The sequence below is a fragment of the Ostrinia nubilalis genome, chromosome 2, assembly GCF_963855985.1.
Source record: "Ostrinia nubilalis chromosome 2, ilOstNubi1.1, whole genome shotgun sequence".
NCBI lineage: Eukaryota > Metazoa > Arthropoda > Insecta > Lepidoptera > Crambidae > Ostrinia > Ostrinia nubilalis.
Genome location: NC_087089.1, coordinates 522,986 through 541,861, shown reverse-complemented (window position 1 = coordinate 541,861; position 18,876 = coordinate 522,986). Strand labels below are relative to the sequence as shown.

At 38.7% G+C, this 18,876-nt stretch overlaps 1 protein-coding gene across 1 annotated transcript in view; it reads left to right on the top strand.

Moving 5' to 3' along the window:
- Positions 1 to 18,876, top strand: part of LOC135077913 (early estrogen-induced gene 1 protein) — a 94,209-nt gene that overhangs the window by 62,947 nt on the left and 12,386 nt on the right. The window contains exons 4-7 of the mRNA XM_063972447.1: positions 10,776 to 10,906; positions 14,202 to 14,382; positions 16,855 to 16,982; positions 17,918 to 18,016. Of these exons, the coding sequence (XP_063828517.1) occupies positions 10,776 to 10,906; positions 14,202 to 14,382; positions 16,855 to 16,982; positions 17,918 to 18,016 (539 nt within the window). The remainder of the gene's footprint in view (positions 1 to 10,775; positions 10,907 to 14,201; positions 14,383 to 16,854; positions 16,983 to 17,917; positions 18,017 to 18,876) is intronic.

The window sequence follows — 18,876 nt, the reverse complement described above, 5'->3', positions numbered from 1 at the left end:
GTAACTCATGAAACTTACTATCAGACTTCGTTTTAAGCGTTTCGAGATTGTGCAACGCCCCCTCAAGCCCTCCGCTGGCCTGGGGCGCCCATCGAATACATTTTTAGCCGTTTCGTTTTGGCTAATGTGCACATTAGCCGGCTAAAGATGGAATATCGCGACGCAAACTAACATGTTATCGAACTTTAGCTGCTTCTCGAAGATAAACTTAAGTTTAGCCGGCTAATCTTAAGTTTATGTTCACACCTATCTTTAGCCGTAACATAACTACTAGTTGATTGAAAAAAAAAATAGAACGATAATAACCGATTAAAAACCGAAAACCGGTTTTTTTTCTTGGAAACCGAAAAAAAAATCGGTTTTTGATAAACTTTCGGTTTTGCATACCCTACTGCCAGCTGAAATTGAAAGCGCAACATTAGAGCTAGCGAGAGCGGTTAGAACGTATATTGTTAAGTTAAAGTACTATAAAGCGTGTTTTAAGTTGAAACAGTAGGTACATAATGTTCTTCTAATTGAGAAAAAAAGCATGATTTCCTTCTAATTGAGAAAAAAAGCATGATTTCCTTAAAAAGAAGGAAAATAAGACATGAAATCGCTCTCGCTCACACGTCCGCTCGTGGCCGTATTCATTCAGTACGGCCACGAAACAAAACATTGTTCGGCGAGGAAACCGCAGCCGCGCCAAACACTTCCCCGGAAACGTACGGTGTTTGTAAACACGCGCTGCCAGCGATCGCGATCGTTACGCCTGTCAAACTAACCAACGCCGATACCTATTCAATACGCGAGTGTTTCGCTGTACCGCTTCAATGGAAATTGACGGACGATTATCCACATACATAGGCAATTTAGTCTCGGCAGCTGGTTACGAGAAAATGTTATCAAACATGCCCGATCCTAATTAGGGTTCCGTATATTACGAAATTCGTATCTGATTCTGCATGTGTGTCACATGTAGGTTAGTGACGCAAGAAAGAAAGCATCGTGTAATTAAAAACATAATTTACATGGATTATTTAGGGGGAGGCTAGTATATTAGCAACTTTTAAAAAATGGCTGTGGTAGATCATTATACATACCTACTTTGATATAAAAAAGTCCATTCTTTAATTACATACAACTTATACTACCTACAATGGCTACAATGCCGGTAATACATTACATTCATCACGAGGTAACCCGCCGTAATTAAGCAATGCGGGTCCTTGGCGCGGCGCATTATCGTTAACCCTCTCGCTAACATCCTTATCTGTCAAAGTCACGGTGACCTTTGTTCGCGAATTGCTCCAAAATATGAAGCGAATCTTTTAACGCGCGAAACGGACATAATTTGGAACATAAAACAGTTGACGTACCTACTATAGAAAATTAAATGTCAGAAGCAGCTCTACCAGTACCATTATAAAATTCTGCGCTGGACTCTTTGTTGAGCCTGTTCAACGGAAACATTTATATACGTTTGGCTGTAAAAGGTATATTAGTGTAATAACGGGACAAATATCCTATCAAACTATTTAATATTTTTGTATAGCAACCGCCTGCCATCTGCTCAGTATTCTGGAGATATCCGACACCGTCCATCCCAGCTGGTCAGTGGTCAGCCGACCTCGCTCTGGTTACGCTAATCGGCGCTATCTGGACTCGCCCACGATCAATTGGTCCACGTCCACGTCACATGGCGCAACCCGACACCTACCCTTGCGCCGGTTGCAATGAACCGAATCCGAGATGGATGCGCGCCGTGACCGCAGGTTGTGAACTTGTGAGACAAATGACGCGTGTGACGTCATTGCGCTTAAAGCCTATTGTTGCATATTCTTGCTTTTAATATGTGAAAGTTTTATATCTACGCGTAATACTAAAAGTGTCATACCTATAGTTAGAAATATAAAAGTTCATTAAGTGTCATTTAACACAACTTCCAAAGTAGTTTTAAAATATGCAACAAGGGATGAAGCGAAGTGAAAATTTGCGGCAGCGCTAAATGAATTAGCTGTACGACCAGAAATGAAATAAAACTAACAATGAAACAAAGAACCTTGAGCAAAGGAGCTGAGAACTAACCGAAATTAGCTGCAAAATTACTCTGCCACTTACACAAAGGGAGATAAACCTGTCGTCCTCGCAAACGGGACACTTAGGACGGTTAAAAAGAAAAGTATAGGATGAACGGAATCTTATAATGACATGAATATCGTTGATGGTGGACAATTACAGTAAAAAGGATTAGCAGAGACTAAGTATGTGAAAATAATAACCTCGCAGAAATATTTGGTGACATCCGACACCGCTGGCCCGGCCTCGCCCCAGTTGCGGCGGCTTCTGCCGGTCCACGTGCGTGAGGATTAGACGTGCCCCGAGGACGTTCAGCACCAGCACACGAACGGTGTTTTGGCTAAACTTTCGCAGCTGAGGATAATACAGTGTGAGTCACGTTAAAGTGTACATATGAAAATAGATGAAACTAGACCTATTTTTATCGACAAAAAAGTGGTCAACATTTTTTTGAGATTTTTTTAAAAAAAATTATAGAATTTTTTTTCTTTCAAGTACTTATTTTAAAGAAAACGTAATAACTTTTAAACTAAGAGGTATATCCTGATAAAATAAAAACACTAATAATGCTAAATAACAGACGATACTAAAAAAATACATAAAATACTCAGAAAATGCCAACAAATAATAAAAAATGATACTTTTTGAAAAAAATCTGCTTAAAAATTCGTGTTTTTTTGGTTATTTGATAAATTTCTCCAAAAAATGCCCCTATAAAAGGTGGTTTTTATTACTTTGAATTATTTTCTATCGTATTACCTTTGTAAAACCAAAAATCGCATGTCTCTATCCCTATCACAACATTTGCTATGATCGTTTGAACTAAGCCTCTCCGGACGCGCCATTCAACGCTTCGTTAACAACGAAACTGAAAATGGCTCTAGATTTGTAATTTTGATAAAGACAAGTTAGATTTCAAGTAAAAACAAAAGATTTCGAAGTAAAATAAGCATTTTAGTTAAAATTAAAATTGTCCCTACCTGTAGAGGAGAATAATGTTGTGATAGGCCTTTGTTCAAACTATCATAGCAAATGTTGTGATAGGGATAGAGACATGCAATTTTTGGTTTTACAAAGGTAATACGATAGAGAATAATACAAAATAATAAAAACCACCTGTTATAGGGGCATTTTTTGGAGAAATTTATCAAATAACCAAAAAAACACGAATTTTTAAGCAGATTTTTTTCAAAAAGTATCATTTTTTATAATTTTTTGGCATTTTTTGTGTATTTTATGTATTTTTTTACTATTGCCTGTTATTTAGCATTATTAATGTTTTAATTTTATCAGGATATACCGCTTAGTTTAAAAGTTATTACGTTTTCTTTACAATAAGTAATTGGAAGACTAAAAATTCTATAAAAAATTAAAAAAAAATCTCAAAAATTTTTTGACCTCTTTTTTGTCGATAAAAATAGGTCTAGTTTAATCTATTTTCATATGTACACTTTAACGTGACTCACACTGTATAATGACGGAAATAAGATTGGGAGTTATTGAAAAACAATGGGTAAACCTGATCTTCCATCGTTGAAGTAGTTAGTTGTCCCTTTATAATTTGTTTTTGTCCTGTCACAAACTGTATACATGTAACTAACAACATGGCAAATACTGTAACATATTATCGCCATGATTAGGTTAATGGGTCGCTATGATAATATGTGTTGTTTAGAGAACAGCTCGAGTATGTTAATCACTGTATCGATTTGATAGAGATAAGGTCAAGCGCTGCAGGTGCTCGCCTCGTCGCCATTGTGAAATGTAATTATAGATTGATTTATTAAACTGCGAGATTAATTATGTGGTTTAATGTACGTAATACTAGGATAAATATTACATGAGGACTTATATCTGCAATATTGCAGATGCAACCAACTTAAATAAATAAATAAACTTTGTGATAATAACAAATAAACAATTTTTATTTTCATTTAAGAATTTTTCTGTGGTTCCATATAGCATAACCGCGACATGATCATAAAGCAATACATAGGTAGATGTAGGTACTCTATATCGTATTCCATAAAAAATACAGGAAAATCATCAGGAAGCAAGCTACTGACATTGAAAGCATCTTATTGTTTATGTTGTCAAGATCAGCTGTTGCAGCAAAAAAATGTGATGCATAGTTGTCTGGTATGCATCACCACTGGAGGGCAACCAGCGTGACTAAACGAAGAGCTAATACCTAACGTGTGGTACAAAGCGAAGGCGTTATAAATAATATCAGGCACCTGCCGCATAGCTAGCGCCCCCTTTGGTCATGCACCTTGGGCAGCGCGTGCGCACACGCGTGCAATGAACCGCGGGACAATTATACATCAGCTGTCTTTGTGACAAAAACTTAATGTGCTATTACATAAACTCACTTATCAACTATCTACATGCATTCTTAACTATCAATCAAACTTTGATAGTCCGCAAATAAATCTATTAGAATAAAATATTTCAGACACACCCAAAATCATTACATGCGCTGGTAGATCGTTGAAGAAGTTGGAAGTGAGGCTTCAAAAGCCCCAGCAAGCAGACCATGACGGCGCATAGGGGTCGTTATCTTGCCTGTCAACGTCTTTCCCCTTCAAATACAACTCTGATCCGAGGTGAATAAAGTTTAAAATTGAGTTAATTCCAAGTGATAGCGTGCCAAGAGGTCCCAGCCACGAAAGTTTATGGATATCCACCAGAAATGAATGGCCCTAGACGCGTGCACCGACGGCGCCCGATAGTTCCACTTCATGAGCAGGGGTAAGATAACATGGGGAACCCTCAAATCGGTTCTGGGGCATGATTTAAATGCAGAAGGTGATGCATATAGAAAATATGAAACTATCAATTTTGCAGAAAGCTAGCGCTCAAACTATCGCGGTTGCAAAATCGTTAATCATAATAAAATAAGTTAGTTTAAATTAATCTTGTACTTAGTGGAAGAGCAGTCGAAGCCTCTAATAGCTTCCTTTCACTTAACGACGTGGAGACATCTCCTGACCGCTAATTATAATTAAACTCTTCGGAGATGCCCACTTTCTAATGAACTAACTAAAGACCAGCGTAAAGGAAACGTGCTGGGATCGCCGACTTGAAAAGGCTGTAAGAAGCAATATTATGTTCCCAATTAAGTACTTTTTGATATGTTCGTGTGCAGGTGGACGGTGAAACTTGCACATTTATTACACCGCGGTCTTTTTAATCTACGAGTAGCTAAGACTGACTCTGACTAAACACTATGACAGCAGCCCTAGGAAAGCATCGTAGTGAATACATTTCTTTGGTTAAAATTTTCATTTAAATATTCGTAATTATATTTATAGTAAAGATAAAGATAATTAACAGCATTTTAACATTCCCTTAAACCGGAAATTAATTGAACTACTATAAAACGTCCAACTAATTGATTAAATAATTAAGATTCTGAGAACATTTTTTACTGTCATTAGATTAAGGAACCATTTTGACTAACCCATTACTATTTTGATAATAAAATAATAATGTCAATGACATAACCGGTTTACATAATGTAGAGATAGAGTTAATACATAGTACAAGAACCTTCCTCTGCCATTAAAATAAGCCATACATAATGTATGAAGGAACTGGTGTAACTTACCGTATTACGTGAAAAATCACACATTGGTTAGGCCCGGCTACGTCACAAACTTGGAAATTATTCTGGAGCTGGAGAATTCCAATTTGCATTCCAAAGTGGCTCACTAGGCCCAAGTCTATTTTTGGTGTTAATCAAAGTTTTAATATCCCATTACATTGTCATGTGTCCACAGGCTGAGTGGTATAAATAAATTCTTCGTCTGTTTACCCGGTTTCTTGGTTTTATTATTCATTTATCATTGAACCCTTTATAGATTAGGTTAAAAGCTCTTTAAAAATGTATCTGAGTAGAGTTGACAGTCGTTTGTTGTCCAAACGTCGGCCAACCCGTAAAGTGTCGCGGGCTTTTGGTGTTACGGGGCTCGTTATGGGGCCGGGGGCGGAAGTGCGTGCGCGGGCCACTTCCGGCACGCGACTGGGCCACGCATGTAGGCCATGGCTAATGATGACCCTTTTTAAAGTTTGGACAAGCTCTGACGTCTGATTGATTAAGAAGCTTTGTGGTGCTCTATTGTTGGGACATTTCTGGCAACTTAAGTTTGATAGTGCGAAAGATCATGCCAAGTCAAAAGAAAATGCAAACTAGCAGCGTTGCCAGACGTCTCGATTTTGGCGGGACGTCCCGATTTTTAAATCAAATTTAAATGGCCCGCGCGGGACAGGCTCTGTCCCGCTTTTCGGAGAGAGACACTCACTTCACCAGACTATTGTTTGAAACGCCATATTATTCAAAAGAATATTTTTTTTATTTCGATTTTTGTTTTTTTTTAATTTTTTTATTCTAAAGACGAATTAACGATAGAGTAAATCTGATTTAAAATATTATTTTTTTGTTAAAATACATTTTCTATGGCTACTTTTGCTATCTATTGTCACGTAAACGTAATTTTAAGTCAAATAAAAGGATAAATATTTGAAAACCTTTGATTATATACGTTTTTTTACTATGTCCCGCTTCTGACGGAAGAATCCCGCTATTTTCACTCAAAAAGTACCAAAGTCCCGACTTGGTGAAAAAAAAAACTGGCAACGCTGCAAACTAGTTACAAGATGGACGATAGAAGACGAAAGAAAAAGCTCTATAAAACAATACAGAATTTGATTGATACTTGATATGTAAGAAGCAAAAGTTCAACATTCCAATTGTAAGCAATTGATATAGAAATGGTATTTAATTAGACACTATTTTTCATAATAGGCTTTATTAATTGTTATGCAACAAAAATACTACACAATACTTGTCGACAAATGTCGAAGTCTATTACCTAAAATGGTTTTTCTATTTATCTTTTCTTAATACCTATCTGTTTCACAACTATTTTCCTTCCTACTCAGCTTAGGTATGTATCCAGTCAGTGAGAGTGTTTGTGTTCATTCCAATATGGCAAAACCTAATGTTTTCTAGATTCGGCCTAGAAACCAGCCAGATGAATCCGATATTGCCTCGGTTACGATAGCGGTGACGTAAGCCTTGCGCAGCCGCACGAAACTGCACTTGTCTTGCAGATTGGCGGCTTGACTTATCAATCTTAACACGAGTGTGTTACAAATTCGTTATATTTGCTAAGAGTATACTAGTTAATATTTCTCTTGTACCTCATTGTTTGTTACCGATACCTAACTTTAAAGCAGCGTTGATCAGAACACGATACAACACGTAGAGTATTGAGCTAGGTCGTCCGCACGGCTAGGAGCGTGCTTGTGAATAATCAATTAGAATAAAGAGCTTACATGGATTCCAGGAAGACATATTAACTAGTAAAAGAATTTAGCTTGAAATAACGCTACTGACAAAGAAAAAACTAATTGCTGATTTCGTAAAACCTGTTAAAATTTTAAACGTTTCAGAATTTAATTGAGGCATTTGTTTATTCCGGGCTACAATTTGAATAGCATCAGCAACGCGTTTTAACAAACGTTTGTTCGCAAACACGTTCCAAATACCAATGTAAAATCACTTTATTCGGGCTAATAAAACATGATTGACGATTGTAGTACAGCTTAATATAGGCCCAATATAAAAGCTATTAGCCGCGAATTAGAACTCACGCGCACATGTGGCTCCAGGAATAGGTTGCGAGCAAGCGGATCATTAGCCTCGGCGACGTTTCCACGCTGCCGGCTCACAGCTGGGCTGATCACATGTTCCCTGAACCACTCCAAAACTCACTTAGGACGCGTAGGTTCTGTCCTTACCATAGGAAATATTGACTGTATCGTCGATTTTGCTATCTTCTGACACCTAGCTCGCCGTAGTCTTCTCCAAGGCTTTCAGCAACTTAGCATATAGCGCTGCTCCAATTTGGTAGATCTACCAGTATTACGTAATTTTATTTGAAAACTCGCTTCTAAATCTATTCAACATTGAGTCTGCTACATCTCCTTCTACTATAAACAAGTGTTTTACTGAGATGTAATTGCCCACAGAATAGTCTTTAGCACCGGGATATAAGATGCACTAAGCATGTGGTACACTTTGTAGCAAAACGTAACACATGCTAGGCTGTATCTATCATTATTATTCGCGGTATAATGATCTGTAATGATCCGACTGTGTTTCCCAGATAAATTATTACAAAAACATACACATTCTAGCATTTCCGTGTAACGAAAAAATTTACTGTCTCAATTGTGGAGTGGTTAGTAACATTATTGTCTTTTAAGTCTTAGTAAATAAATTCAAACTTCGTTATGATTTTCAAATTAATTTCTGTTCAAAAGTAACCTGTCTCAAAGCTCCTTGAGGAAACCAGTTTGAGGTAAAAAGAGCAAATGCTCGACCTCTTGGTCCGCAAATACAAATAAAATGTTCCTGCCTCCGCCTGAAGACACCAGCGACCGTCGTTACACGCGGTAATGTCATCGAATGTCCTTTGTGTGTAGGTGGAGATTACGGGCAATTAGTATTAGGGTTGAGCTGATTTTAGGGCCTGCTTGTTAATGGGCCTGCCTCTGAGTTCTGAGTGAGGTCAATAAAAAGAAGGTCGTGGAAAGAAATTCCGACCTTTTGGTCCAACACTCAAGTGGAGTGTTTGTATAAAACATTTCAGCATTTAATATTACCTTACGCTTTTTCAATTTGCTGATTTCAAGAGCATGTTTTCATACAGTGAGGTCACCAATAACATTAACAATATGTTTTGTTGATCATATCTGCACCGGCCATTGTTTGCGTTAACAATTTACATAAACAAATCGTGTTTGTTTCCGTTCTGATGTGAATTTTTGTTTTGGTCGATAAATCATGGATAGTGAGGGGTTATCAAGACGAACAAGAGGCTATAACTGGTCGTAGACTTCATTCCTTTTGCTATTACGCCACATGGAAGGCCGTTAGATAAACTTGATAGTTACCCAACTATAGAAAAAATGATTTTGTGCATATAATATTTGATATGTGAGGTATCATCATCATCTCTTGAATAATAATCATGGTTCTATAAGCCAGATATTTGTTTACTGTTAACATCTAGTTCATGATTCGTACTGATACACCCTTATAACGCATTTGTCCTATTCCAGTCACAAATAATTCGAAGTCCGGTATCGCATGGTGGATCATTCCCGCCTTGTAGCCGGACCTTGATTAAACTTGTTAACAAAAGACTCAATGTTGAGACTTTGAACCCCAGTGTTCTGGTGACATTCACCTTCAATGCCCTTTTAGGAGCCGTTGCTCTCGTGTTCCTAATTCGTCTTTATTAGATGCTGGCATATTCGGGACGCTCCAAAATTTTGTCTCTGACGAACGGTGCGGGTGTGTAATCGCTTTTAATCTTTCTGCCTTTGTCTTGAACATGGTGAAATATTGTACAAACAAGGGTGGGCTGTTAAAATTTGGAGCACTTTCTTTATCAAAGTGGCAGATATTTATACGGATCTCATTACCAAAATTGCTGTCGCTGAATAGATTCTGAAATCCAAGTTTCACAAACTCTTATAATTTGGCAATAACATTATGCTATACTTCCACGGAAAGGAAAAATAATATCATTAAAATCACATTCCAGTTGATAACCGGATATCGAATATTGTATTGCTCGAAAATTATTCGGAAATGTTAGTTCAGTTGCCCCCGGACGCTACAAACTGGGACAATTCCGGAGAATCTCGGACGACGTGGCAGCCCCAGTTATGCATAATACCTAGCGCTGGGCATCATAGTCACGGCCGCTGACTCAGGCGACCTCCGTGGGCGGCAGTACACTGACCTTTACCGGATAGTTCGTAATATTAGACGTGATACGCGTCATTTGCATTTGCTTACACTTTACAAGTTTACATGGATGATGGAGGTTATCCAGGAAGAAAGTTATAAATAATTTCACATCTTTACGGATACCTACATCCCAAACAAATCCAAAACAAAACAAGAACAATCACAAACTTACTGACTTCTTGTTCTTTTAGAAGTATTAACTCTTTCGTAATTACCCATTCCTTTGAAGCAACTCGCCTATTAAACTCTCGTCGAACATCAGTCGCTAACTCGAGAATTTGACGCGGCTTTAAAGCTTCGACAGCGAAAAAGCTTCTGGAATCAAGGTTAAGATTTCTCTGTGAACTTGTTTTAATCTTTCAATAATGTATTAGTCCTGTATGATGTTAAGATATTATGCTCCAATTTTTGTGCTCATACGAGTATATTTTATAACACACAATCATAAAATATTTTTCGAAAAGAAGACTTAATTTTGAAGCTACGTGATGGTGACATGAAGTACCTACCCTTCTCTTTATCCATTGCTGGCGACGTTTCGTGTATCGTCTTATCTTGATGGAGGGCGTTCCACGTTGTTTTTGTCGAATTTTGGTCTACGGCAAATGCGATTAGCCGCTACTTACTTATTTTAGAGTTCTTTCTCTAACCAATATGACTATTACCAATGAGCTATATTTTAATGAGGGCTCACCAGTAGGCGCCAGAGAAAGGTCCTTGCTAGGCTAGGTGACTAAGACAGAGGCACCAACTGTTGTCGCTGAAATAGTTGGAGGACTTTTGCGTTAGCTCTCGCCAGGGTGGCGCCATTGTAGGGTTAGGTCCTGTTACTCGCCAGCCTTCATTGTTTGATTTTAAAACGTTTGTTGATTGTTTATGTTTGTTGCAGGGAAGAAGTGCGCAACCACGCGGTGCGGTGGAACGCACAGTTCTCGTTCGTGTGCAAGATGTGCGCGAACGCCAACACCGGCGTGCTGGAGCCGGCGCTTATGCGCGTCTCCGTGCGCAAGGAGTGTAAAGGTAACCTTTATTTCATTAGCATCAACCTTCAAAGTCCCAAGGGCTTTAGGCTGCGTTTCCACCAGAGATGTGCGAGGAAGCAATTTACCTCGCCTCGATAAATGAAGCGATTCTATTGGTTCTTTACAAACACATTCCTCACTATGCATCCTCGCATATCTCTGGTGAAAATGCAGCCTAACACAGGTGTCACATGTAACAACAGACGTCAGACACTTATACCGCGATGCAGGTTTACGTAGCGCGTTTAATATGTGGATAGAGCTATGGCAACAGCAGCATTTGATAAAGAGTTAGGCCACAGAATAATAATAAGTACTTCGTACAGAAGATTTTCTTCGCGAAGGTATTTAAAAAAATGTATGCTCAATGTCGTTAACAATATGGTGTAATTTAGCTTGTCTCAAGAGTCGAGCACCATTTTGTTGACAAACGTCAGTGATCGGTACTGCGCCGAAGACATAGGGCTGACTTCGGTAAAATGATGTGTGACGTGAGGTGCCAAACTGCGAAAAATGGCGGAGGAAATACATGAATAAGCATGAATTATATTTTGTGTTTCTAATATTATTCAGGCAGTTAAAAAATACTGCAGAGTATTAATTGCACCACCGTTTTTACATATGGTTTATTGTCTTTACAATGCAAATGGGTGAAGAATACGTGCGTGCGCCAATACTCGCTCGTGATTGTCCTGTCGATTTGGTATCTCAGGAGGGGTAGTCGCGCGTGTTTTGTTTTCGATGCAAACTCGCGGAGATGAACAGGCCTGGTTAGGCACACAGGTTGTCACCACAAAATCAATTTAACTTGAATTAGAGCGTTGGGTGACAATGATAAAGGGACTTTCCACGTCTATCGAGCTCTAAAGGCAAGTCTGCATATCAATACTGCACATCACAGCGCTTCATTGTGCGCGCCTCCATTGTCCCTGTATCGTGTATTCACCTCCCGCGTCACTAGCCTACTATTTGATCCGCCAATATTTATGCAAGCTGTTACGAACTTAACGCAAAATGTATTGTCATCATGCGCATTGTGTTGCAGTCAAGTCGTTAGTCAATATAGGAAGTGTTGTATTGGTTAATAATCTCTTGGAGGTGGATAAGTTACACAAAGTAACAACTTAAAAGAAGACAATGTTGAAAATAATATACAATGTAACTTTTGTTTAGATGAATATCTGTGTTAGATGCTTGGTATCTCGGACATTATGAAGCTGATTATTATTTATTATGATAAGAGTCTATAAGCCTTTCGTAGAGTTTACTTCAAAGCTTCTTTTGTATCTTGAGTAATTGTTTGATATAATTCAATGAAATATCTAATATCTATAATGTTTCTTAAAAATGAACTGCTCCTATATCTGAGAACATCTTTGTTGAACAACGTGTAGCAAAATGAATGGCGCACTCAATCAGGGCTTCCACTGGCGCCCGAGCCAAAACGTGCAAATTAACAGGCCCATAAATCTGCGTAGTGTTTGCCGCAAACTTATTCAATTAGTTTGCGTGTTGACAATCTCTTTATAGCGCCCTAAATCAAAACACTATGTAAAAACTTCATTTCATAAATTATGGATTTCACAAACAACTATGTATTGTTATAAATGTTACACGTACCATCAGATGTAAGAGTAACTTTGGGATAGGAAATGATTACGCAAAACGGTATCCATTAATTAACTTTACATTTATTAAATTTCAATTATCTTCCAGCTTATGCAATCCTTTACATTTTTTCAGAAACTACACAATTTTATTGCATTACGCTTAATCACGATATTGCAAATCTGCACGAATCGAGTTCAGATTGCGCGAACTGTGCCAAAAAACGAACTCTGTTAAACTAGTGTAAGTAATGAGCGGCTCAGTTAGATTTCTTTATAGTGGAAGTTTTAAAATGTCACTTGCGAGGGCGGGCGGCCGTTAGTCGGCTAACGGGCATAAAGCCTCGTTGGGCGGCGAGCGCTGGCCTCCGCCCGCCCTCGGGATCGCCATCAATTTAAACTTGCCCACTTTATAAGTTGTTCTTTATTTCCTCAGTCGGTAGTTGATAAAAATGCCGGAGTCTAGAAAATATTGTCATTGCTCTTTTCTAAATCAAAACATGTTTGCGACATATTGCGACTTCTATTCTGCATCATTTATTTGACTGGTTAATAAATCTGTGCAGTAAATATGTTGCAATTACATTAATTGTGATAAGAAAAATATGACTAATTGAAGACTATGTAATGAGTAATGACTCACAGTACAAGCCTTTTATCGATAATAATTAAATGATAACTAAACACAGCCTTTCATAAATTTTATTAGATTACACAGGCAATAATCTTATAGCAAAGTTCAACCAATCAATTTCACATCAAAAAATAAGTTTCTGGTGTATTGATTCCCAAGGTAATATCTGTTAACCTTTGGAATCCCGTCTGAATGTTTTTTGTTTTCAGGTAATCATCGGCTTTCTGAAAGATCTATTAATCAACTTCTCGCCAAATTGAAAAAGTAGATCTAAAATTAATTTGATGCTGTTTTCAACAGTCCATCTGAAAATTAATGGTTTTGAATTTTCATTAATCAGTGTACAATGTACATAGAGATGTTTTTCAATTGGTCTCAGAAGGTCCATTCGCAAACGGACCATTGAACGAATGAATGGGACGAATTGCGTCAACCCATAAGTGCCCATAACAAACATGGTGACAACTATTTGTCACCGCTTGTGAAGGGCTAACACTTTAGTAGTCCAGTCCAGTAGTTGTACATGGCCATTGCTTTACGGTTTTCTACTTTGTAGTCTTTAAACGTATTAATTGTGGTGGTTGCAGGCGGTCGGTCGTACAAAACATGCATTGCGATGTGAAAACAATTCGCACCACCTATAAAAGACTAACACTTCAGCAGCCCGGTACCCTGGAACGTACTTCTGTACTTCCTATGATATTCCTATTACTTTACTTTTGTATCACTTTGAACTTTATATCTTATGCGTTAAGTGCAACATTCGTGTGGTGGTTGCAGGCGGTCGGTCGTACCAGAAGCTGGGCTCGGTACACTGGCCTCCTTCTGTACTTCCTATGACATTCCTATTACTTTACTGTTGTGACACGACACGATTATGTACTATCGCCAACAGTGTTAACTGCCCATTGAAAGTCATGTCATCTCGTTCTATCGCAAAGAATCGCCATTTGATTTGAGCGAGAGCAAAAACGGAAATGGATAGTTAACAGTGTGGGCGTGTGTACTTGATAGGGTATACATTAAGTGCAACATATGTGTGATGGTTGCAGGCGGTCGGTCGTACCAGAAGCTGGGCTTCTGCGACGTGAACCTGGCGGAGCTGGCGGGCGCGGGCGAGGCCACGCGGCGCTGCCTGCTGGAGGGCTACGACCTGCGCCGGCGCCAGGACAACTCCGTGCTGCGCCTGCGCATCAAGATGAACATGATCTCCGGCGACCCGCTCTTCAAAGTGTGAGTCAATCTTTCTTCGTTCCGCAGCCGGCAGATTAGTCTGCAAACGATGCTTGATGAGCGGTATTACCGCGCTTGTAGGACGGACGCGTTGGCCCATGCTGAGTGACGAACAACCTTTCTTAAGGAAGAAAATCGCGAAGTATTTCGTGTAACTTTGCTTTCGCGTCAATAATTCCTTTCTGCTCATAATTACTTTTTTTTCAAGGTATTCCAATAGAGATAAAAAAAATTCGTATGTTATCTTTTCATAAGCACCTACACTACATTATTTCAACATGAATACACAATAAGCATAATATCACACAAGTGTCTTTTAGACGCGTGAAACCTATTAATATATTAAACCTATTAATATTTTCTAGAAACCGCTGTATTTGTAACAAACACAGTGCGAAATTATGCAAAACGGGTACTCACTACTCCTATGCTTTTTTCCCCTTTACTTGAGATGTGACGTCAATTGCATCGTGCGTCTGTAATACCTTTTTTCGTAAACTTTTCTGACGTCATTACGACACAAACCCAAGCCAAACTTGCGGCGTCACATTGAAATAATGATGGCTCAGGACTTCGTAAGCAAAATCCCAAACCTCATTTGCATTTTATGTTCGTAACGCCACTTGACATTTACACTGAAAATACAGGTGAACTAATCGCTAAAAACCGCCGCAGACATGATTCATTTAGGTAGGTACAGCTGAAAGGAAAAATAAGTTGTCAATTATGGGTTTTATTGTATTCGTCTTTATGTTAAAAAGTGGGCAAATAATATTGCTGCTGAGTGTCAAGTGTCATGTGTGACGTGTAACCGCACGTGCCGCTAAATGACCGCGGTCTGCGTGACGAGAATATGACCTTAGTGCGCGAGCGCAAGGAACCGCCGCGAAACTTATTACACGCAACATTCGGCCGCTCTGGCGTGTGTGCGCGCCTTAACGACACTTTAACGACTACACTATTACGGGAATTCGCATAAAAATGTTTCACATTAAATTGAATTGTTCTGTAATCGCCTTTGTGCCGTAACTGATTACCTACCTAGATGTTAGCTATTTCAGACTTTGTAGTTTTACAGAATTTTATAAATTAATCTGAAAGCCGCTTATTATGACGTGCCTCTCGGAACAATATTAGCATTATAATAATTTTATTCAATGCTACAAGACATGAAAAAAAGAGTTATGTTTTTCGATTTTCCGCTGTTAAACTTTTAGCAAATTAATATCAATTTATCTCATAAAATATCAATTGGAACTCTTAGTGGCGTGACTTGAACATTTCTAATTCTATTCATGGAGCCCGCCGCCAAGCGCCATCTTTCTTACGACGCTCAAAGCTTGATTCAATATTTTGTGGAGGAGGGTAGTTGAAAGGACAGCATGGTCGATACGTTCCAATGCTTTTAATTGATTAATTTATTTAATAGACTAGTATACAAGTCCGGTGTTATTTTGTGTTTTAAACGTGTAGTGAACTGATAAAAAGACATTTAGAATTCAAGTGCGGATTGGGTGACAAGCGATTCGTCGTGTGGCCTTTGAGACCGTTAGCGATTTGGAACTTAAACGGGAATACTTATTTTCGCGGAATAGAACTAAACTAAAGCAATAGAACTAGAACACCCGCGTTTTATTTTGTCTTGGAGTTGGTATATTCGCTTAATCAAATACTTCACACGACATTGGTAGCAACAAACCTAGAAAAGAGTTTTGAGCATTGTAATGGAATGTAATAAATTATAAAAATACTTTTTCAATATAACCACCGCTTAACTTCAACTGAAAAAATATATAATGATACTAAATTAATGAACATCAAGCAATTATATACCTATACTACCTGCATACTAATAAGAAAAATTTTAAAAAGCTCTTTCCATACTAGTATAACCTTAACTACAGCTAAAAACTTTACTAAACGAAGCGCTCGCCGAGCCAGTTTTCTCGTACTACCCAAAGTAAGAACAAATTATGGCAAAAAAATGATAACTTTTGAAGGAGCGCAACTTTATAATAAAATACCCTCAGAAATAAAAAATGTAAGCTCATTTAGTGGATTTAAAATTAAACTTGTTCAACATATTTTAGAAAGTACCTAAGCAGTTGGTTATAAAAAAAAATTTTAAAAAAATAATACGAATGCACTAAATGAGTACCTACCTATGAATAAAATAAGCGTTTTGAACGATCTATTTGAATACTCATGTAAATGATGTTCTCATGTAAGTGACTATTTGTCTTTTTTGAGAATAAATTTCTTTAACCATAATAGTCATAGTCATAGTCATATATGTAATGGACTATTCCCACCTCTCGTTCCCACCGCAGCAACTCCTATGTAGCCAGGATCTACAGCTTGACTGCCAATAAAAACCAGTGAAAGTCAAGTTTGTCCCTGTTGTTTGAGCATCGTACCATAATACGAGTGTTATCTGCAAGCTGTGTATAACGAGTGTGTTTCTTCTTCCAGGCCCGAGAGGAAGCAGGAGGTGGTGGAGCCGAAGCAGGACAGCGGGTCGGAGAGCGCGGCGCCCGACGACGACGCCGCGTCGTCCACCGCCTCGTCCGGCTTCGGCTCGCTCACCAAGAAGACCGCAGGTCAGTCACGTGCTTATTGTAAGCTAGCGACTGTTCTTGTGCAATGTCCTAAGCATCACTGCAACCTGTAGGCTTAGGATGTGCGCCGCGATAAGCTTTTATTGTGCCATTTTGTCGATTTTACGTGATTTTATCATGGCGCGCAGATCTTCTATCCAAATTTAAATTCAGAGTTCCCACAAGGTATCCCAGAAATCCCATCAATTTTCTATATCCTCCTTTCCGTAAGACGGTACTGGGCTTTAACTCACCAGTCCCGAGGCTCTGTAAGCTTAATAACAATATTAATGGGGATATAGATATTTTTTGCACCTCTTTGAACAGGCTTAAATACCAACTTCATCATCTAAATTAATGTTGATGAGCCTCACTTTTTTAATATTATATATATATTTATTATATACACCTTTAAAAGTGTACCGTGTCAATCTTTCATGCATGCAGTGTTTACCGTACTATTATTGTGCACTTAGTTCTAAGTTATTGTTATCTAATTTTTTGTAAGCATTGGTGTAACAATTATTGGTAAACCAAATAAATAAAAAAAATAAAAATAAAATAAAAATCTCTAGGCGGCTGGTTTTAATCTGTTGTGATAATCAATAAGTACCATTTTGTCTCCCAGTCCTGAGTCTATGATAGTGTAATATCTTGGGGATGATTGGGGGTGATGTGGGTAAATCTTACTTCATCTGCATCTTTGATCATGTTTGTCCAGGTAAAATGCTTGCGCATCATAGGTCTGTCACTAAAAATATGTAGTGTTGATGTTACCTACACGATCGGATTCGGAGCGCATTCAGTTCCAAAACAAGATCAGTAGACCATAACTAAAGTAAGAAACACATTTTTTTCTTTGGAGACAATATGCGTTGCGCCTGTGGTTCTGTGCTATGTATAAAATGATAATTAATATGTAGATGTGTAATTTCCAGGCGAGGGCGGGCACTCGGCGCCGCTGTCGTCGCTGCCGTCGTGCGAGCTGCCCTCCCCCGACGCCGACGACTCGCCCGTCGCCGCGCCCGACTTGCCAGGTAAGATACCAACTTCATTGTTATGAATTGACTTGTTTATTAGAAGTTAGTTTACCTATTCAGATTGATAGTTAAAAGTCTATGATGCCTTCGGCCTGATCATCACTTACCATCAGGTGAGATACAGGCCAAGAGCTTCCTCGCTGTGGATAAAAAAATAAAAATAAAAATGTCAGGAGGACCGTCTGTACGCGCCAGCCGTATAACTGACAACATTTTCATACGTCATATGTAAATTCAAACACATGTTATTCAAAATAAATGAGTAACATTATCCGAAGGACGACCTTTTCTAATTTAATTTAACAAAGGCAAAAGCGACCCTACACAGGTCGGTCGGGTTAGGGGGCCCCATGTTCGAATAATATTTCTCCCTCAGTGTCCTCTTAGGCCCGGTTTCCATCAAGGAGATTTTTTTTAATAACCACTCCTTTATGATGTCTTAAAGGTATCGGGAAGGATCTGTATGCAGGCCGCTACCAGAGTAAATACAAATGAGAATTGGCGCGCTCACATACAGACCGCGCTCGGTGCGTTTCTATGAAGATGACCCTCCTCATTTGTATTTACTCTGCCGTTACCAACCGGGTGAAATGGAAATCATTGGGGAAGGCCTATATTTAGTAGTGGATGTCCTATGGCAGAAATAATGATGATGAACTAATCAGATTTCATTCTGTCAGTGTCATTTAATTTAAATAAAATTTGGTTATTCAAAACATTTCTCCGCTCCGTCTTGGTGGAAACCGGGCCTTAGACACCTGTGGGAACAGTGAGGGTGGTTCTATTCTACTCTGTGTGCTGAGTGCGAGTTTGCATTGAACGTCCTCGTTAGCGAGTCTGTCAAAAAATATCCTGAG